The following is a 20,729-nucleotide window of genomic DNA, read 5'->3' on the forward strand; positions in this document are numbered from 1 at the left end:
CATGCTGAACAATATATAGGGGTGGCTAGCCGGGGTGGGGGGGCCGGCTGCTCGGGGATAGGCTGGGCATCGGTCAACGGGTGGTGAGCAATTGCATTGTGCATCACTTTGTACACATTATTACTATTATTATTATTATTATTATTATTATTGTTATTATTTTCCCTGTCTTAATAAACTGTCCTTATCTCAACTCACAGGCTTCACTTTCCCATTTCTCTCCCCCATCCCGGAGAGGGAGGGGGGAGGGTGAGCGAACGGCTGTGTGGTGTTTGGCTGCCAGCCGGGCTAAACCACAACAGACAAGGAAATCAAATTTTTCAGTTTTAATGGGGGGAACACTTTTTGGCTAAAATAAATACATAAATAAAATTTGTCTTCATTTAAACAAGCATTTGGGGAGGACATGCTAGAAGACAAGTCTATTTCCACCCCAGATCAAAGACTGAGGTGTGTTGCCTGAGCTATACAGGAGCCATCTGATGTGAGTGCATATGGGAGAGGGCATACGCTCTTAACTATTCTTGTGTTTTGGCAACATTAGCCTACTCTCTGCCCCAGTCATTTGGACAATCATGAATATTGAGTTATACGCAGCATGGATAGATGTACTACACGTGGAGTACATGTACGTGTACTACTGTACTACACGTGGAGTACAGTGCTATTTCAAATAAAAAGTAATGTTTAAGAGAAAAATAAGTTTAACTAGAAGTGAAAAGATGGGAATGAGCATGACAAATGTGTGAGGATATTTATTTTCCAGTGAGTGCCTCATTGTATTATTTATTCCTTACTCTATGTAATTTAGGAAAAAAATCCCCTACTGTGTTATCTCAGACTTACTAGTGTTAAAGTTACACATTGCAGTAATTCTTTTTCTAGGCGCATTGTCACTCTGCTCATCTTTTTGTTATGCAGTCACCCTTTCAGATTGCTATGTGACGCTGTGGTTGCCTACTGCTTCAACTGAGAAGGTTCGGACCAGAACCATCAGGAACAGCAAAAACCCAGTCTGGAACGAAGCTTTCTGCTATAAGATTGACCGACGAGTCAAGGTAATGAAAATAAATGTTTTTCAAATGCTTTTCACTATTCATTATCTGCAGATAATAAATAGATAATGCAAAACTACAGCAACTACAGTTACTTACATCCTCCTTGGTATTATTCTGTTCCAGCTATTTGTTACGTAAACATCCACTCTTCAGAAACAGTAAGAAGCTATTAAATTTCCTCTTCTGAAATTGGAGAGGAAAAAGAAATCCTAGTCTTGAGATTTTCCTGCCTTATGGAGCTCTTTGAAAGATGATGTAGAAAGGTTATAAAATTCTTAAACTCTTTTTACAGAATGTACTGGAGCTAAAGGTTTGTGATGAAGATACAATCACCAGGGATGATGAACTCTGCACAGTTCTCTTTGACATAGATAAACTCACCGTAGGACGTACTGTTCGAGTGAAGTTTCAGCTGAATCCACTGGTGAGCAATGGAATCAGTGAGAACAAAAGCAAATTCTGTCATTCCACCTAAGCATATCCTCATACAGTGTTTCATTATTAAAAAAAAAAACTACTTGAACTGTGTTTTCCTGCTATTATAAGGAAGAATTAAAATCCCTGTAGCAATGCTCCATGCTAGTTGTTTTGCATAAGAACAAATCTATATGATCAAATTCTAAGCAGCTAGAAGTAATTGTCCTGGTGCCTTCATCCAGAATATATCAGGCACAGTGTGTTGGTTCTTGGTACAAGTTCTGAATTCTCATCCAATTTGAACTGTCATAATAATAACACAGCTGATTCTTTTTGTGGGAATCTAGATCTGATAAATTGGTGTTTTAGCAGAATAATCAGATTATACATCTACATGCTCATATGAGCTTTAGATGCCAAAATACTATTTTTAGCAAATGCATTTTCAGTATCTTAAACGTCTTTATTTGGCAACACAATTTCTTCTGCAAAGTATTCTTATGTTCAGGGAATTTTCCCAAGTGCTATTATAAATATACATTTTACAAATGATATGCAACTGGTGTGAGGGAAGCTATGAAGAAAAGTAATATACCTTTCCTCTTCCTTTTCTCACTTTTCAGGCACGTGAGGAACTGGAGGTGGAGTTCACATTGCAGAACACGTGAGTAAAGTCCTAAATTCTATATAAACTGTTGTATTCAGTGTAAAAAGTCGGGAAAGCTGGTTCATCTGTGACAGTCCTTCTCAAACCTACATTCTCTGAACACAGTATCTAGATATTTTCATTTGAGTCTAGTAAATTGGGATTACAGAATACAGATTTTTAGATTTTAAATATCTGAAAAAGCAATTTTTGCCCAGTTTGGCTATTGCCTCTGGGGTGACTAATACCTCCTGGGCACCTACTTTCTCCAGTCCTCTTTTCCTCATTGGATTACTGCATGAAGAAGAACAAGGAGATCTACATTATTCAAGAATCTTTGACCCTTAGAAGAAGGAATGCCAAGCCTTAATATCTTATATTATCTCTTTTGGGGGGAAGTTGCTTTTCAAATCCACAGAGTTTAAAAAAAAAAAAAAAAAAAAAAAAAAGAAATGCTCTCCTGTAACTTGATATATTTAGCTCATCTGGCTACACACAGGGAGATGTGGTAGACTTTATTATCAGTTCCAGCAAGGAGAGGAACTAAATATTCTGCATAAAGAAAAGAGCAAGGTCACTGTGGGAGGCTGAGGACTGAGGAACCAGGAAAACTGGAGGAGCAGCACCAGCTTCACTTGCTCGGCTTGAAAGCTGTCAGTGGAGCTCAGGTGTTTAACTGTTTCGGGAACATGTTTGCTTCAGCGAATTCATACTGTGGGGAAATTTGTGAGCTTGTCACACCACCAGAAGAGGGAGTCTGAGGCAGGATTGTGTCTATCTCCATAATATGCTTTATGACTGAGGGCAGTTATTTGAAAGGATTTCTGTTATCAGTTTGATCCATGCTACTGGACTGAAAGTGTTGTTAAAACAACCTTAGAGGTGGGAGGTATTGCTGAGACCTTGACCAGGTATTTGGGTCACCCTGGGAGGCTTGTCATGGTAATATCTTGGTGAAGAATTTGAGTAGTGTGTTTATTCCTGCTAGAAATTAGGAATTGCTGGAGAAAGAGCAGTATTTCAGTGTTATGAATGCATAAGTCTCTCTTCACAAGGAAAAGAGCCATCAGAGATAAAAAAAAAAAAAAAAAAAGTCCTAAATTCTCCTATTACAGCTCATGGAAACTCACCAGTGTGGGTTGTTTGTTGTTTACTGTGTACCTAAACTGTCAGAAGGCCCTGCACCAGCAAGCCAAATGGTGCCTATCGCAACTTGGTGTCATGAAATCAATAATGGCAATGGGGAAGGAGCTGCACTAGATATCCCACACAGTCTATCCAAGGTCTTTCTAGTTAGAGGATGGCTTGTGAAGTTGATACATAGAATCATACTCTTGTTAATCCTGTTTTTTTTGAAGAGGGACCGCTGGGCAGGTTTTTGGCTTGGGTGTTGTGCAGGGGTGGGTTTGTATATGGGGCAGAGGCTGGAATTCTTGAAGCATGTGAGTGCTGGCTGTGTGTGAAACTATTATTTTGGACCTTGCAGCCAGTTGCATTTTCCTGGAGACATGTTTTATAGATACAGTCAGAGATGAACCAGTTTCTGCAGTTTCTATCTGAGTGAGAATTCTGCTGGTTGGAAGTAGAGAATTCTACTGGTTGGAAGATGATGTTTGGGCCTTTGCAAGTAAGAAGGACCCTTGGCAGTCCCAAGGAAGAGTTTTTTAAAAACAGATCAAAATCATGAATCATTTGCTACAACAAGAACACTTCTGATCCACTTCTTTATTCATGGAGTGTGGTACCTCAGTGACTAATGTACTAATTTTAACCTGGAGAGGGATTTTTTTTCCCCCTCAGTGTAGAAAAATGTGATGTCAGGAATAATCCTTTAAAATAAACCTTTAAGGAAAGGTTTGGTGGACTAAAATTAGAGAACATGGGCTGTATTACCTTTGTTAAACTATGGAGCCCTGAAAAAGTCTGAAATACTGAAATAGCTGAGATGGGTCATCAGAAAGCTATGGACCAAATTGACCTCGCCTGTATTGAACAAGCTCAGCAGGTTTTGGCAAGAGAACAGAGCCCAGTGGCCAAATTAAGATCCTTGGTGGTCCAGAGAGATAAAATGAGCCCTTGGAAAAATGATATTAACTTTGAAACAAAAGCTGACTATTTCTCCCATTGAGAAGGACACCCAGATTGAGAGTTGACACCAGGAAAAGGAACAGCATCCAGGAACAATTATGGACATACTCTGTGGAGAGACTAAAGTATGTTAGTGTCACTGTTTTCCTGCTGAGATGCTGTAGTACAGTCAGAGATAACAAAAGAGACTTCCTTGCTGAAAGGAAACTGAAGAGGCTGGGTTCCCCAAATCAAGGTTTAACTATTGAAACTTGAGGGTAAACTGGTGGCTGCTGAGCCCAAGCAATGGAGGGGACCCAGTGAAGCTTTGGAAAAAAGTACTGAGGAAAAGATCTCTTCAGAAAGAGATCACCAGCTATTTAGTGATCTGGGAACCAAATAAAAGACTGTGCAAGTGCCTCTTCCCATAATTTTTGCAGACACTTTAAACAGCTAAGCTATCCCAAAAGCATTGCTGGTCTGGAGAAGTGCTGACAGAGATGAGAGATAATTTTCAGAGGGGGACAGCCAACTACAGCGATGATAGGAAGTATAGCTTACCATGCAGCACAGTTTCTACAAATCTGATATTGTGATGAGAACAATGACAATATGCTTTTCTTTTTTTTTTTTTTTTAAATATGGCAGTTTATCTTGGAAATGATTACCATCAGAACATTGTCTGACACTATTTATTTGAAGTAGTTCCTTCCACATCTACATTCCAGACTACAGGTTACCAGTTGCAAAAATTACTGTATTAGGCCATTCTTCCTTTCCAGCACTTCAGATGAATAATATCATACATGAGGTGTAACCCCAGGCCAAGAAAGTTTCCTGGATTGCACCTACAAGAATGGCTTTGTCACTTGCCTATTTTAGTTTGCCTATTGACCTCACTGCAAAAATTGTGTTTTGGGTTACTTTTACGAAACATCATTTTAAAAATTCCCTCATGATACATCATTGATCTTTCTGAAATTGGTTCTGGCGTTCATTCCAGTTATCTTTGGCTTAAAATGTAAGAAAACTTCTTCTTTGGTAACTTGGTTTCCACAACTGCGTCATAAATACCTTCTCTAGTTTTGCCTGACTCTTGCGTCACTGCCTGCAGTACCTGCAAATGCACCCCTCTTTGCTGCCACTACCTGTGGCAGGCACTGAGCCAGACGTTTGATCCTAACGACACAGAGAGGAAGGCATGCTCCTTCCTCCAAGTGCCTTTTCACCAGCAACTGAGCCAAGGGATTGCAAACACCTGTTTTATGGGCCCATAGCACGAGCCCAGCTGGCGTGAGAGCTGCTGCTCTTGAGCAGCAGTGACAGAAAAGGTAAGGTCGTTGTACACAGGTTGCAGATTTGCATCTCTTAGTGCTTTTTGTGTTACTTTGTGGTGATTATCAATGGTAACGTGGGCTTTCTCCTTTGTGTTTCAATTGATAGGGTCCAGCAACAACATGAGCCTTTACGAATTGCTACGGGGACAGGGTCCCGCTGGACTAGGTGGCTTCGCTCCCTCAACATCCCCCTCCCCTCTGACTTTTACTGAAGACTTAGGCCTGGTATTAAGTGGCCACAAAGAGACTTCTGATGAACTAAAAGGTACTTCAAATTTCCAAGGAGAGGTCTGAGGGGGCCTGGGTATTTCCAGGTCCGCTGATTTTCTTTTTGGCCTCTTTCTATCTTTCAGAAATCCTGAGTTGAGGAGTTGCATCTCTAACAGTTCTTAGAAGAATGAAGGACTACTCTTATACAACCTTTCCCATCAGCTCTTCCCTTCTCTTTTATTTTTTCCAAATGTGAAAGTGTTTAAAACAAAGCCCACTTAACACAAATAAATGTAAATAGATGTACAAAAAGCTGTATAAAACTTGAATGTTAATTATTGCAATATGGCAAACACATGATTTTTAGAAAATAAAAACCTTTTTTTCTTTCTGTAGTTCTGCTGTGTTGCTTTGAGAAATTTCCTCCCTCTGCGTGTGGGGAGCAGCAGCTCATGCCAGCAGTTTGGTTTGGGCACTGCTGAGAAAACTCTGAGTGGGCTGAGTCTCAATCCACCAAGGGCTAAGTGTGCTGTTCATATTTGTATTTGTGGCAGGAAGTCACAAGTCCTCAAGGAGCACTTAAAGCAGAAGTTTTAAGTCAAGAAATACAACCACCAAAGAATCTTTGAGGCTAATAAAATTTTCTTTATTGAAATCATACCGTCCTCCATCTTTCAGGTCATCAGAAAAGTAGACAATAGTGTGTGGAAACCACTAAAAGAATGGGAAGCTGTATCCATGAAAGAACTAAAATACTGTACGTAGGTATCCAAAAATCCAGATTCTCAGGTGAAACAGTATGGTTTTCTATTTTAAATTGGAGCTGTAATATGGGAATCCATGTGGCTGTAACTTCCTGACAATGTTGACTGTTTCATTATGAACCAGGTATGATTGAAGGAGGAAAAGACGATGTGATCTGGAGCAGGTGTTGCAGATGCTTAGGATGGGAAATGATCCCATGGGTAACAAAGTCCACCATAGTCTTAGGTATCTGTTCAACAGAAGTTCAGTGGGGGAGGCATCCATATACCTGTTCTTGGCTTCCCCTGCTGCAGGCAACAGTGTGCTCTCAGTTTGCTTAATAGAACTGAGACCTGCATTATAAAGGCCACAAATCACAAGTTGTGATGGAGCAGAGAGCAGAAGTGTTAGTATGTGTAATGAGGGCTGTGTGATAGACTGTGTGTTAGGGAAATTAACAGATAGTAAGTGTCCTGTGCTTTGAATAGCAGAAGCCTTGAAACTCAAGGTCTAAAGGCTGAAAGCATAATGTGGAGTAAACAACAGCTGACAGCAGCTGGGCTTTACAGCTGTGTCCACACAACTGACCCCCCCCCCACCCCCCCCCAGGACATCTCGTCTGTTAGTGCTTAAAGCCTGTGCTATCCTTGCTCTTCTTAGGAGTCTTCCAAGCTGTTCTGTGCAACAGTACATGTTCTTCCACCCTCTTTGAAGGGTGGAAGAAGCTTTTGGACTTCCTAATTATCCGTCTAACTTTACACTTCGCTGATACCAGTAACTGAAATAACACTACACTGTACTGGATGCTTATCTCCATTTAGGGACATCTTTTCCTATCTTTCCACCTTCGTTTTACCAGGGTATGCAGGCTGAAATCTTAATATCTGTCAAGCTCTTTCTCTGCTTTCCTTGAATTACTTAATGAAGTATTTTAGGATAGTGACACTATCTGACATGTAATATTAAAACTGTTTGACTACAAATTAAGTAACTACAGAAGTTTGGGTCTGAGAGCAATCTTGAGTAGTAACTAAGTCCATTTCCCTACAAACAGGTAGAAACACCTGCGTGAATTCTATGCCTGATGTTCTTTGAACTTAAAATATACTTTCAGTATGAGACGATCCTACAGAATTCTTAAGTAATGTTTTCCAGTGCTTAACTGTTGTTTCTTTCCACTGTATGGTTTTTCTTGAGTGGTGTTTGCTGCATTTAGCTATTTTTTGTCATGTGTTTGTGCTGGTATCTAATAGTTTATGAAAAATAATCTAATTTGTTAATAAAGTCATGAATCTGATTGTAAAGGAAGCTTATTGCATAGTTTCTGCTGAGATTAAATACACATCTTAACTATGTAACTGTGAGACTACAGGATGTGTAATCTGTAGTTTGTAAAGTCTGAATAAATGACTCATGCTGTCTGCGTCAGATTGAGGAGCTGATGCTAAAGCCTTATAATTTTCTGTGTTTGCGTATTCCCTTAGGACTAATATAAGTTATATGAGATATGGCAATTTAATAAGATATTAAATTATAAGATATCTTTAATGAGGAACTGCCTGTGTGGTGTGTGCTTTGTTTTATTTTTTGAGGGAAAAATATTTATAAAAATTGGTTTCTGCAGTATATGAACCTACTTCTGCCCTTAAATGGGTAAGTGGAAACACATCTTCTCAAATAGTGATATGTTAAAATTTCATGTCCATATTGCAAATCTTTTTATAGAAGTGAGTAAAATGTCTCCCACCTTAATGTCCCTGTGGAAAACTGAACAAATAGTTTTTCAAGGATAAAAACTTGGGTCAAACTGTATAATGCTTGAAACAGTCAGGACAGATGCAACAGCCTCCAGTTCTCCTCAATCTTTATGTTCTGCATCAGTATTCATTACATGTTTTTCTAAAGCAAAGATGAAAAACCACAGCAGTAAAAGCCCAGCTTCGTATTCTATTGTGAGAGAGGGATGGGATGGTCTGCTAAAATTTTGCTTGTTAACAGCTTTGAAGAATTTGTGAATGAGAATGAACATTAAATGTCAAAGCTGATGTGGGGTGGGGTGGGTGAGTGAAATGAGCTATGTATTAACAGATAGAATCAAATGTTTATCCGATTTGTTCCATGGATAACATTGCATTCTCCATTTTATTTTTCAGTCTGGACTATCCTGATGGCATCATTACTAATGGAGTACTAGTGGTAATGTTTATTTCTTACTATCTTCCCTATGACCGCATAATACTTTTAACTTTGGAAACTGAGCTATGTCCCAAAGCCAGTACTGTCAGCCAGGTTGTCCTACTGAGAATAAAGGTCTGTAGTTGGCACTAATGAGTAATTTTGTACCCATTGTTTATACATTATGCCCAGAACTAACAAGGGTTAATGAAGAAAGTGATAAAACACTCATAAAAAGAGATTGGTATCTCAATACACCTGTTATTTTGAATAGGTCTCATCTTTATCACTTCATTGGCTCTCCAGGTTCAAGCAGCTCATGAATTGTTTCTCTTTACTTTCCAACCTAGAAAAAATACCATGTCAGTATTATCCTTATGTCATCTGAGCAGATAATAATAGATGATAATTATGTTGCCCATTGATCAGCTAGAGGGGTTGGTGAAGGACAGTATGAATAACTTGCAAAGATATTTACACATCTCTTAATCATCGTTTATCCTCTCTTATTGCAGGCACGCGAGGTTTCCTGTTTGGAGGTTAGAGTGGATACAGGCAAGCTGAAGCAGCAATCCACAAGTGAGGTTATTGCTTCATTAACCTATTGTTTTTGTGTTGTGATTCAGTTGTCATAACAGATGTTGAAAAACTAATAATCTGTTGTACATGTTACACTAGCTGTGTCACACAACACTTAGCTTTGCCATGCTCAGCCTTGCAGAAAGATTGTATCTGTTAAACTCAAGTTATTCAAGTATTTGGTTCCCTGGCAGATCTTAAATTGATGCAAAACTAATGCCATATATACCAGATATTTTTTTTTTTTGGGGGGGGGGGGGGGGGGTGGTGGTGGGTTGGAGTGCATTCTCTTTAGTTATTGTCAGTTCAAAATTAAAACTGTTAACTAAGTTGAATCCTTAAAAAATTTTCTTATAATCAACTTAATATAGAGAAGGCTTATCCTATATGTTTAATTTGGGGTTGAGTATGCAAACCACTACCAAAACAGGATTTTGTCTGTAAAATATAGCCCTTATAAATATAGCAAAACTCCTCAATAGTCTTTAAGTTCATTCAGTTAAAACAAACAGCTCATGTAATGGTGCTCATGGGGCAGATCTCAAGAAATCAGTTATTTCTACTTAATTCATGAATGGAAAATTGACCTTTATGAAGAAAATGGGAGCAATGGCTGAGTTGTATGGTAAGAAGATTCAGTCTGAAATGTAGCATGAGGAGGAAAAGCTAGTCACTTAAAATTACACAATGATCTTACAAGGGAACAGCATACAATCTCTCTGTGAATGTCGAGACTTCTCTGTGAAGAAACAGCTTTTGCGTTGGCAGGCAGTTTCAGTTTTGGTGACACAATTATCGTGGAGGAGTAATGGCAGAGGGCATGTGTCAAGTATTTCTGCATGATTTTGAGTCTGAAATGCCTGCCTAGGAAATATGACATACAATAAAATATACAAGATGAACCAGAACAGACTGATATTAAATAAATGATTTTTTAATTGTGTGAATTATCCAAAGCTTCTTTAAACTGACACACCTTTAAATCTAAGTTTTGGTTTTATGTATTTATGGAAAGCGTAATGACACACTACAGGACTTCAAAAGTGTGTGATTTCTGTGTATTAATGATTTATACAGATCTACCAAGTGTTTTACATTATTTTTTGATCTCTTTTGGCCACCCATAGTCTACTTAATGATTGTGGTGTGAGAAAGGTCAGACAAAAAGCATACATGTTAAAGGCAGATTTTATTTATCAGTTATGCATGTTTGCTTGGAATAGTTAAAAAATAGTTAAAATTCTCTTTGTTCCCTGCCTTTTTGTTTAGATCAGGAGCTTATGTTTACAGTGAAAGGATCCCATGAAGGAAGCCAGAAGATTTCACTGGGCGCTGACCCCGTTCTTCAGAACATCGTATTTCACTGTGTCATAAATGACCAGACAAGACTGGATATCACATTACCAGAAGAGGTATATGCCCCTTCTGTACGTTAACATTAACCATAGTGAAATTAGCAGAAGAACTGAATGTAAACAGTGAAGCCAACTAGCCCTCTTAAGAGAAGTACTAGAGATGATAAACCTTTCACATGCATCCCCACTGTTTTTCACATTGTTTCAGCTGGCAGATAAAAATGAAACACAGAAATATGGGGTCCTTTCTTTCCCTCTGAATTCACTCCCTTTGCAGAAGGAAATAATGGTAGAAGAGGTGAGTTCTGTGAACCTTTTGAAATAAATAGTTTCAAATTGTGTTTAATTATATCCTGCTAGAGATAAGGTTACTAACTGAGCAAAATCACTGAGTAAAATTGCATGGATATTTATTCAAAATGTTTTTTTAAAAAAATAAGACTGTCCTATTTGCTTTTAAAGTAAGCAGATGGTAGCAATCGCTGTAATAATAGTTAAATCTTTGCAAAGCCACATACCAAAATTAGAATTAGGTGGTTTCAAGGAACAAAAGTGATGGTCATATGCACATGCATTCCAAAATTTCTTTATGGTTATTGGGGTAATTCTACAATAGCTATTAAGCTTATATTCTGGAAGGATTTTTAATTCAGATGTTGCCTAAATATTGATGTTGAGTGGTTTGTGTGTATATACATATATATATAATTTTTTTTTTTCAGTGAGATAACTTTTCTGGTTCTTGTGCTCGTTCTAAGTGTGCATGCTGTGAATTAGCATAACATGCAAGTTCACTGTCCCAAGGAAGCTTATTAGATAATACTGAATTTGGTTCCAGAACAATATGAATCCTAGTCATATGAACTATCTTTTGAGAAGCTCCTTTCTTACTGAATGAGCCTTGCGTGAGCTTGAAGGAAAGAAATATTTTAAAGTTTGGTGGTAATTAACTTTATTTTCTTGATTTCTAGGATCAGTCCTTTGAGGTGTGCTTGACAGCAAGAAAATGGTAAGATAGCCTCTTCTTGTCCTAGTGTGCAGGATTACTGTAAACAAGTTATTTTGTTCTCTAGTCAGTGGAGAGAGGAAAACACCATGTGAGTGCTTTCTCCTGTACTCAGGTGGTGCCTGAGGTAAGTGCAAATCCATTGTAGTTTCAGGATCATGCAAGTCAATGTGAGTTTGAGTCTTTTTTTTTTTTTCAGAGTAAGTTATCTCATTTTATGACTACCATTCTTAGACATGAATAAAATTACACTTTTTGCATATTATTTTTGTTACCACTTTATGCAAATCTGTCTATTGGCATAATGAGTGAAATAAACTCTATCCCTCTTTGACTTTGCAAGCTCACCAAAACAAACAAACAAAAAAATCAAACTCCCAAACAATCAAACTGAAGGGCAGCCTGGCTTCTGTCCCTTCTGCTTCTGAGCAAAATATGAACTTGGACCTGACCAGCTGCACCTCTGCACCTCACAGGAACAGAATGGCAGCGGTGATGGGTAAAATTGAAAAGAATGAGGCTTTATGGTACAGCTGAAGACTCTGTATGGTTAACTCAACCACTAACAACCTCACTATTGTGTGACATATGCAGGGGAAGCAACTCAGATATTCAGAGCATGGGAGGAGTTTGTGTAGATAAAATTTAGAGCATAGGACAGAGATCTACCTTATCAATCTCAGCCCATACTGAAATGTCAATTTTACATATTATAGAGAGAGCAACTGAACAAAAGAAAGCACTAGTGTTTTTACATCTACACTAAAAAAGTTGCTTGCTTTTAGGTCAATCAAATCACCTTATTCTGTTCTCAAAATTAAGCTATCATGTACAAATTTTTCTGGAGAACAGAAGATACTAACATTAACCCTCGAAACATTTGTGTTTGTGGAATACTGGTGAAAGTAATGTTCAAAATAATATTTTGCAACCACTAGAGGGGGATGTGATACACAAGATTTGGGTAATGCTGAGCGCCCTTTTCAGTAATAAGCATATTTGCCCCTTCGAAAGGCACAAAAAATTTAATTGCCATTTGTTTGGTTTTGTACTTTTTTTCTGCAAAACCTTTGGCTTGTACTTCACATTTTTCAGGGGAGAAAATTCAGTGTGGCTGCCTTTGCAGAAAAAAATGACGGATATTCTTATGTATTTGCAGGATGAAGCTTGTAAATGCTTACCTAGAAATCTATTCAGCACACAGGTGAAAGGCATTACAAATCAGTGTAGCTGCGAGTGAGCATATCGATAAGCACAGGTGAAGCGACCACCACAAACCAACAAAGGCAGAACAGTGTGCAGAAAGTATGCTCACCACGAGGGTCATGTGCACTGCCTAGGATTACTCATCTATTTATCCAACATAAGCAAGGACAGGCAATGCTGCAAAGCTTCCAGTTCTAGCTGGACCTCATGGGACGGTCTGAGCAGCGGGGTGATGGTGTGGGACGTGTTCTGTGATTTCAAGCTCCATCAAACTCCTCATTGAGACCTTCACTTTCAGATAATGTTAGTGAGCAGTCAGAACCTGAGAACAGGTGATGTTGGCATCAGTTGAGTTTTCCAGGATGTTGTGGTGATAGAATGGAATAGATACAGGAAAAAACACACCTCTTTTGTCAGTCTTTCTCTAGCTTGTGTGTCTTGCCTTTTGTGCCCTAATTCACAAGAAATCTAAGGTGCCTTGGACACTCCTTTTATCTTCACTACTTCTTGCTGCCAATAGAAATGCTTCTTTACATATTGATCAAGAAATAGAAGAAGATTTAGAAATAGCTTGTTTGTGGAGTTTACTGACTAACTGCCCTTACAGGTCCTGAAATTGGCTATAACTGACATGTGCATTGATTTGTCCTGTTGTCTGTTCCAGCTCAGGAGACCTGGATGTGCGCTTGGGGTTTAGCCTGTGCATGGAGGAACAGGACTTTCTGAGGAAAAGGAAGAAATATGTCGCTGCTGCTCTGAAAAAAATTCTTAATTTGGAGGAAGATCTTAAAGAGCATGAGGCAAGCCATATGGTCCCTGGTAGTGATTCTTTTTCAGGGATTGAGGCCTGGATCACAAACTGAAACACGAAATAGTAAAATAGCTTAATTAATCCTGCTGTTCTAGGGCAGGCCCAGCCACCTAGAATAAGAGATTCACAAGAGAAGCCAGTGTCCTCGTTTGTGTGGAGAAGGCATGATGTGCCTTTACAGACACAGTTTAACCCATTCCTGTTTATTCCTGGTATTGCTCATGTGTCTCAGGAAGAAAAGTTATGGTGAGCAGATACAGAACAGCTGGGGGGTGCTGTTTGGGGAGTAGCTTGCTCTAGCTCAGTAGGAGAGGCAAGGCGATATTCATGGCATTCATAAGAGGATTCTGAGATGAGGAAGCTAAATTTTCACACAGAAACCACAATTAAAAATACTTCGGTTCATTTCTGCAGCAGAAAAGATGCATTGTTGGGAAAAATGACTATCGGGATAAATCTGTCAAGCTGGAAAAAGAGAGTGAATCTTGTAGCATAGTTGAGCTGTACAGATGAAATTGTTGATTATAAGTTGTTTAGCTTTATCACTGTAGGTCCTGCTCCTGCTTCCATATTTCAGTATAAGCTTTGTAACTGCTTAAGCCTAGTTGGACTGTAGAAAATCAAAAAAGTACGAACACACCAACTGCAAGAATCTTTGTTAGCTGACAGTTAAAACAAAAGGGAACACTTTTACGTAGTTGTCTGAGAGATTCCTGAGACATGGAAAAACGGTTGAGATGGTAAGGCCAAAATGGTAAAACGAAAGTTTGTTTTTGAAAAAAGTCTAGTTACTCTGGCACTGCTATTCATGTATTTAATCTCACAATTTTGAAAATATCCCAACTCCCTTGTTTACCGACTTAAAAAAAAAAATGTATATTTTCAGTTCAAAGGTATCATTAGAACTTTAATTTGTGCTGAAAAAGTTGGTTTTACCTTTTCCTAAAATATATATTTAAATTTTTTTCTTATTTGAATGAAGATGATCAGATTTTTCCTCATTATTATTGTATAATTTCCTATATTTTAAGTTCTTATTAAGTTCAGGGTAGGAAGAACAGCTATTTTTGTTTCTTTTAGTTTTATAAGATGGAAGAAATAATTTCTTCAAGTTCTATTCATTGTCTTTAGAACAGTTGATCACTTGATGAAATTAGAAGTTAGTACTTGAAAGGTAAAAATAGACATTTCCCTTACAGCACGTAAGCATCCACACAACTCAAGATGTTAACGGAAGCAAATGGTGTACTAGATTAGGAAAAGATTAAGAGAAGAATAGTCTCTTCAATTGCACTTGGAATTTAGGAAGGAAAAAAAAAAAAAAGCTCTGTCAATGATTGTGCCTCAGGACATAAAGTAATTTCTGGCCTGAGGTCAGGAAGGCTTCAGCTATTGTGTGGTTTGGCTGATTACAGGGTGCTGTACATTCTTCTGAGACACTGATCATTGTTAGAGGCAGAATCATGAATCCCTAATCTGCACTGCCATGGTAAATCCTGTATTTTTTTTTTATGCCGGCTTCTAATAATACACCTTGAGAAGAATTCCAGGGTGATGAGGTTGATTTCCAATTACATATTAAGTAAACAACTTCCCCCAACCCAATCTGAGTGGGTAAGACGTGAGCCTTACCTCTCCAATCAATCAGATGGTGACGATGGAAACCTTTTGCATCACACCCTTTTTACACAAAGTAATGCCATTGCTTGCTATCAGTGCCTATAACCTATTATGTGATTTCTCCAGTAAGAGGCTCATCTCTAGTATGTGCATGGCTTTTTCTATCATTTTCCCTTGCTGTGTTGAACAGGTGCCAGTGGTGGCCATCACGACTACTGGGGGAGGGACGAGATCACTGACAGCAATGTATGGCAGCCTACTGGGTCTCCAGAAACTCAATCTGTTAGACTGTATTTCCTACATCGGTGGTTTATCGGGTACCACATGGTAAGAATGACCCAAACAAGATATATGTTTGTTCTCTGTGCTTGATATTATTGATTATTTGTACAGCGCCATCAGTTTATGATGCATTTAGTAAAGCAAAAGATTTCAATTTTCTCATTTCCACCTAGAACCGAGAAACAAAACATACCCAATAAGTGATCATCACATTCATCGGCTGCTTTGTCACCACATTGACACAGTCTATGCCTGATACAGCATTTACATGAAATATTACCTTTTCATATTTTACCAATTATACCTTAGACTGAATGCAGTGAATTTGTCTTTATACGGGAAATTGAAGAAAGATGGGAAGAAGAATTTATGCCTGCCATTTGCTGGTTAATCTCACTTCCATTTTGGATTTAGAGTGCATCTTCCTCTGGTAAAGGACGTTTTTGGGTCTAGTGGAATTAATGTTGTTGAAGATGATCCAGAAAATGACTCTGAGTTACCAGCCTCAGACAGACTGCAATTACTGTTGCTCATTATGAAGTGCTCTCTTTTCCCAGTGGGTATACAGCAGACAATGTCACATTTAAAACACCTTTAAAGTATTTAATCATGTGGGTTCTAGCTAGATCCACTCCTCTACACTTGTCTGAAAGTGGAGACAGTTTTTTCGGTGAATTTTGTCAGTCCTTTATACACGTCCAAAACTTAATGGCAGGATTGTCTAAGTATTCTTTCAGCTTCTCTGATGCATGTGGAGATCTGAGTGTACCTGTCTGTGCTTTCGAGGAGACAGATAAGACTGGTGATACCAGGACATGCCACAGACCCGAGAACTGGCCAGTCCTCTCACAGACAGGAGTCAGCAGCAGATACCTGGGAAAAAGTATTAGACTAGAGCAAACTTGTAGTGACTGTTCCCTAGAGTGTTTCCCACCTTACAAGAAAAGGATTTTCTGCGGACTTGTGGAGTCAGTGTATTTAATAGCCGTGGGCAGTTTTTTAGTTCCTTGAATTTCTCAGATTATTCTTGAGCCCGCAAAGTCATACCATCAAAGCAAGGAAAGCTTGGGAGAGGTTTTGAAATCCCCTCATTTTGAGGGCGAACAAGTGTGTTTAGTTTTCAGCTGTGAACTCGCATATGAATTGAAACTGGCAAATAGCTTGCAAAAATGTTGTCCGAAGCCAAACTACACAGTTCTCTTTCATTGTTCCCTTCCAATGTTTATTCAGGACAATGGCAAATTTGTATGAAGATGCTAATTGGTCACAAAAATATCTGGAAGAGGCGATCAAGGAAGCTCGCAAGCAAGTAACCAAAAACAAGATCTGCTGTTTTAGTCTGGACTGTCTGAAGTACTATTATAATGACCTGATGGAGAGGACTAAGGAGGGACATAACACATCTTTCATAGACCTGTGGGGGCTTGTCATTGAATCCATGCTACATGATAAGGTATTATTCTTTTTTTTTTCCCAGAAGCCTGATGAACATCTATAACTGTAAAGGAGAAAAAATAAATCCTGGGATGCTGTTAAGTACTACTAATGCAAATAATTAGTGTTTGATTAAATGCTGTATATTGAGGTTCATTATTAAAACACTACTCTTATTTTAAAGTGAGGTTGACCTTGAAGGAGCTGTGGCATTTCAAAAGTGTTCTCTCTTCTTGAGAAAGAAAGAAAAATCCATATGAAAAATGTATTTGGAAATGTACCCTAATCACTTTGAACATTATACTACGAAACATGACTAGAAGAGGTGCTTATAAATTAGAAATAATTTACTTCACTCACATAATTGAACATATGCTTTTACAAAGTGCTTTAGTTACAGGCTTTATATAGGGGGATTATTCAAATAGTAGGAAAGGCCATTCTTTAAATATGTTATCAAGGCTTAAGAAAGATTGACAGAAATATCATTACTTTTAAAATAGCATAACTTAATAGTTTACTCCTGGTTTATGTTTATACAAGGAAGTTTTACATTGTCATGTGCAATACAATGTATTCTTGCATATGAATATACTTGAGAATGATATTAAAATCTGATAAAATCTGTTACCTGAAATCCAGCCAAGGAAAGTACCTTACCTTTCACTTAGCCACGTATTTATTTCTGGGAACTGTTTTTTTCCTTGCTGATCTACACTCAACTTCTCTGCGTATCTCAAAATCTGAGAACCCATATAGGGGCTGCTACTTGCGGGATACTTGCCAAGTTTGGAATATTCCAAGGCAGATAGACTTGTGAACAGTCCAGTGAGATGAAATCAGGAGGGAGAGTCTGGATAAAGGTCATAGTTCACACTATATAATTTCAAGTACAAGTTGTTTGTCACCTCATTCCATTAACCAGTTTTAATTAAAACCAGAAAGACGAACATAGACTCTCCGATCAGCGGCAGGCAGTGGATAATGGTCAGAACCCGTTGCCCATCTATGTGGCCATCAACCTCAAGTCCAACTATAGTGCTCAGGCATTCAGAGGTAATGATTATAATCTAGTTTTCTAATACTTTTATAATTTAAGTAATCTGAACTAAGACTAACTGGATGTAATCAGCTTCAATAACACAATAGTCCTTTTGTTCTAATCACAGAAAGATCGTTTCTCAATGTTGCTAGGAACAAAAACATATTTATACCATAGGAGATGCTAAACTCACAAGTTATCCTGGTCACAGGAACTTTTTAATTAAACTGACTTGTGATGTTTACACCTAGTCCTATTTGGAATAGTTAGAGAACTTTGAATTTTTGGGTCTGGTGGCACAAAAATCACTGTTTCCTCTGCTATTGATTTTCACAATATTTATTTAATATGAACAGCTGAGTACATGATGCCAGATGAATGTTAGGCTTTCTGTCACTGTTGCCCTGAAGGAACCATGTTATACCTGAGCAATATGTGCTTTTGGGCAATATTAACTGCAGCGAATGCTTACAGTTTCATTCATACCAAGGTTTTTGTCTGCTGGAGACTGCTGTGTCAAAAGACTTCACAGCCTAGGACTACCCTCCTTGGTGTGAAAGGATCATGTGTTCTCTCAGCATACTGTGAGCAATATAGGTACAGCACTAGCTGGTGAACAGCATGTTATGAGCTAGACAGTGTCTTTTTAATTTGTACATAGTCACTATTCTGTTTAGAAGTAGTTAACACTTTATCACCTTTTCACAATCTGGCTGTTGTCTCCATTAGAGTGGTTGGAGTTCACTCCTTATGAAGTCAGTCTCCTGAAATACGGAGCGTCTATTCCTGCAGAACATTTTGGAAGCGAGTTCTTTATGGGAAGGCTAGTGAAGAGGCTTCCAGAAACTCGGATCTGCTACATGCAAGGTGACTATTGCATAGAGGGAGAAGTGGCCTACTCAAAAGAGAGCTGGTGCTAGTGAGCACATGGTTTGTGGAGGACAGCCCTGTGAAGACACCAGCAAACAGGTTGAGCAGGTGTGAGGTTGCATTAGTGAGGATGTACTTAGCAAGTGTGCCCACGAAGATATCCATCCAGACAAAAAGGAAGTATCCAAGGGGAATGACTGAAGGTATGTATCAATTAAAATTCTTCCAAAACTACTCCATCGATCAGTTTATATTCTCTCTTTCACATTACAGGCATGTGGAGTAGTATATTTTCCATAGATGTGATGTATGTCTGGAATTTGGCTGCTGATTCAGAGGACTTCTGGTGTAGGTGGACCAGAGACAGAGTAAAAGATATTGGTGAGATATTTATTTATTTATTTATTTTTACCACCAGAGTGACTGGCCCCCTAAGTTAGCTAATGTTTACAGCTGAGTGACAGCCACATGTTTTCTGGAGGTTTCCTGTTCAAAGGCCAGTGCTGTTGACCTGTGTTTTAGCACTTGGATCTTCTCTGCACCTCACACTGCAACAGAGGTGTGTATCATTTGAGGAAGCCTAGAGTGTGAGGTGAGTTTATTGCTTTGATATGGCTGTCTGCAGGTAGCTGTCATTTAATTCAGAGTGTAATTCTGAGTTTGATTTGGGCTCAGAGTTATAAGTTTCAGGGCTGATAACTACATTTGGTTTACCTTCAGGTTTGGGATGGTGACAACTGTGTTTATTAGTTATTCAGTTTTTAAAAATATTGATTGTTTCAGGAAAGTGTCCTAAACTCAGAACTACTACTTTCTTGCAGAGGAAGAACCCTTTCTGTCCATGAATCCTTATGAGATTGACACATGTCTACTCGATCCCTCATCCACCCTCTCCTCTGCTCTGCGAGATGTCTTAACGGGACGCCCAACAATTGCACAGTATCCCAATTTTATCAGAGGCTTCCAGATGCACAGCAAGTACCTGGAGAGCGATGGATTCTCTACTTGGAAAGGCACAGTAACATAGCACATTCTTCAGTAACATTTTGGGCAGGTTTAGGCTTGGGAATTCATTTAGGATTTATGATGTGGAGACAGGGAGAAACATGACTGACTTCTGAAACTCCACTTCTCCCTTCCTTAGATGGAAGAAATAGGGAATCAGATTTGAAATGCATTTCATTTTTTTGTTTGTTTGTTTTGGGGGTAAATTTGAACTTGGTTGTCTGGGGATTGTGTTCTAGTGGACAATGCAAGCTCAACCTGAGGAGGCAGGAGTGACCTATCCTTTAGGGCCAAAGCTGCATGAGGTGTCCAGGAAGGAAGGAACTGTATTGCATCATTTATTCCTGTAAATCAGTGCTGCTTGTGAGTCATCAAAGGCAGGGAAAAGTGGGGGTTCCATTCTTCCATCTTTAACTTTCTACGAGGAGCAGTCAATCTTGTTTTTCACTTATTGACAAGAAATATTTGGGTTTCAGACACCGTGATAGACTCCTTCCCAAATAAACTGATGGAAACAGCAGATGATGAGCTCTCCCTGGTTGATACTGGATTTTTCATCAATACCAGCTACCCACCACTTTTGAGATCAAAAAGGGAGGTGGATGTCATCCTGCATTTAAATTACAGTGGAGGGTCCCAGACGCTGGTAAGAAAAGTCATGGAATCTGAGATCCTTTTCCTTCATCGTCTTTTTTTTTTTTTTTTCTAATATCAGTCTTAGGGAAATGGACTGGCTGAAACTGGACTTGATTAATAATGAGAAGTAATATAATTACTGTTGTGTACTTAGAGAGATTAATATGAAAATAAACATAGGCCTACAGTTAATATAGCTGTTAAAACAAATTGTGTTTTTTTTTTTTAT

At 38.6% G+C, this 20,729-nt stretch overlaps 1 protein-coding gene across 1 annotated transcript in view; it reads left to right on the forward strand.

Annotated features, from left to right (window-relative positions):
• LOC118244782 (cytosolic phospholipase A2 epsilon-like) overlaps nucleotides 1-20,729 on the forward strand; it is a 30,989-nt gene that overhangs the window by 6,271 nt on the left and 3,989 nt on the right. The window contains exons 3-18 of the mRNA XM_050710847.1: nucleotides 922-1,058; nucleotides 1,351-1,482; nucleotides 2,099-2,139; nucleotides 8,633-8,675; nucleotides 9,170-9,233; nucleotides 10,503-10,645; nucleotides 10,797-10,886; nucleotides 11,560-11,597; nucleotides 13,465-13,600; nucleotides 15,422-15,558; nucleotides 16,744-16,966; nucleotides 17,889-18,003; nucleotides 18,719-18,856; nucleotides 19,133-19,240; nucleotides 19,681-19,872; nucleotides 20,341-20,510. Of these exons, the coding sequence (XP_050566804.1) occupies nucleotides 922-1,058; nucleotides 1,351-1,482; nucleotides 2,099-2,139; nucleotides 8,633-8,675; nucleotides 9,170-9,233; nucleotides 10,503-10,645; nucleotides 10,797-10,886; nucleotides 11,560-11,597; nucleotides 13,465-13,600; nucleotides 15,422-15,558; nucleotides 16,744-16,966; nucleotides 17,889-18,003; nucleotides 18,719-18,856; nucleotides 19,133-19,240; nucleotides 19,681-19,872; nucleotides 20,341-20,510 (1,907 nt within the window). The remainder of the gene's footprint in view (nucleotides 1-921; nucleotides 1,059-1,350; nucleotides 1,483-2,098; nucleotides 2,140-8,632; nucleotides 8,676-9,169; nucleotides 9,234-10,502; nucleotides 10,646-10,796; nucleotides 10,887-11,559; nucleotides 11,598-13,464; nucleotides 13,601-15,421; nucleotides 15,559-16,743; nucleotides 16,967-17,888; nucleotides 18,004-18,718; nucleotides 18,857-19,132; nucleotides 19,241-19,680; nucleotides 19,873-20,340; nucleotides 20,511-20,729) is intronic.

The sequence above is a fragment of the Cygnus atratus genome, chromosome 5, assembly GCF_013377495.2.
Source record: "Cygnus atratus isolate AKBS03 ecotype Queensland, Australia chromosome 5, CAtr_DNAZoo_HiC_assembly, whole genome shotgun sequence".
In the NCBI taxonomy this organism is placed as follows: domain Eukaryota; kingdom Metazoa; phylum Chordata; class Aves; order Anseriformes; family Anatidae; genus Cygnus; species Cygnus atratus.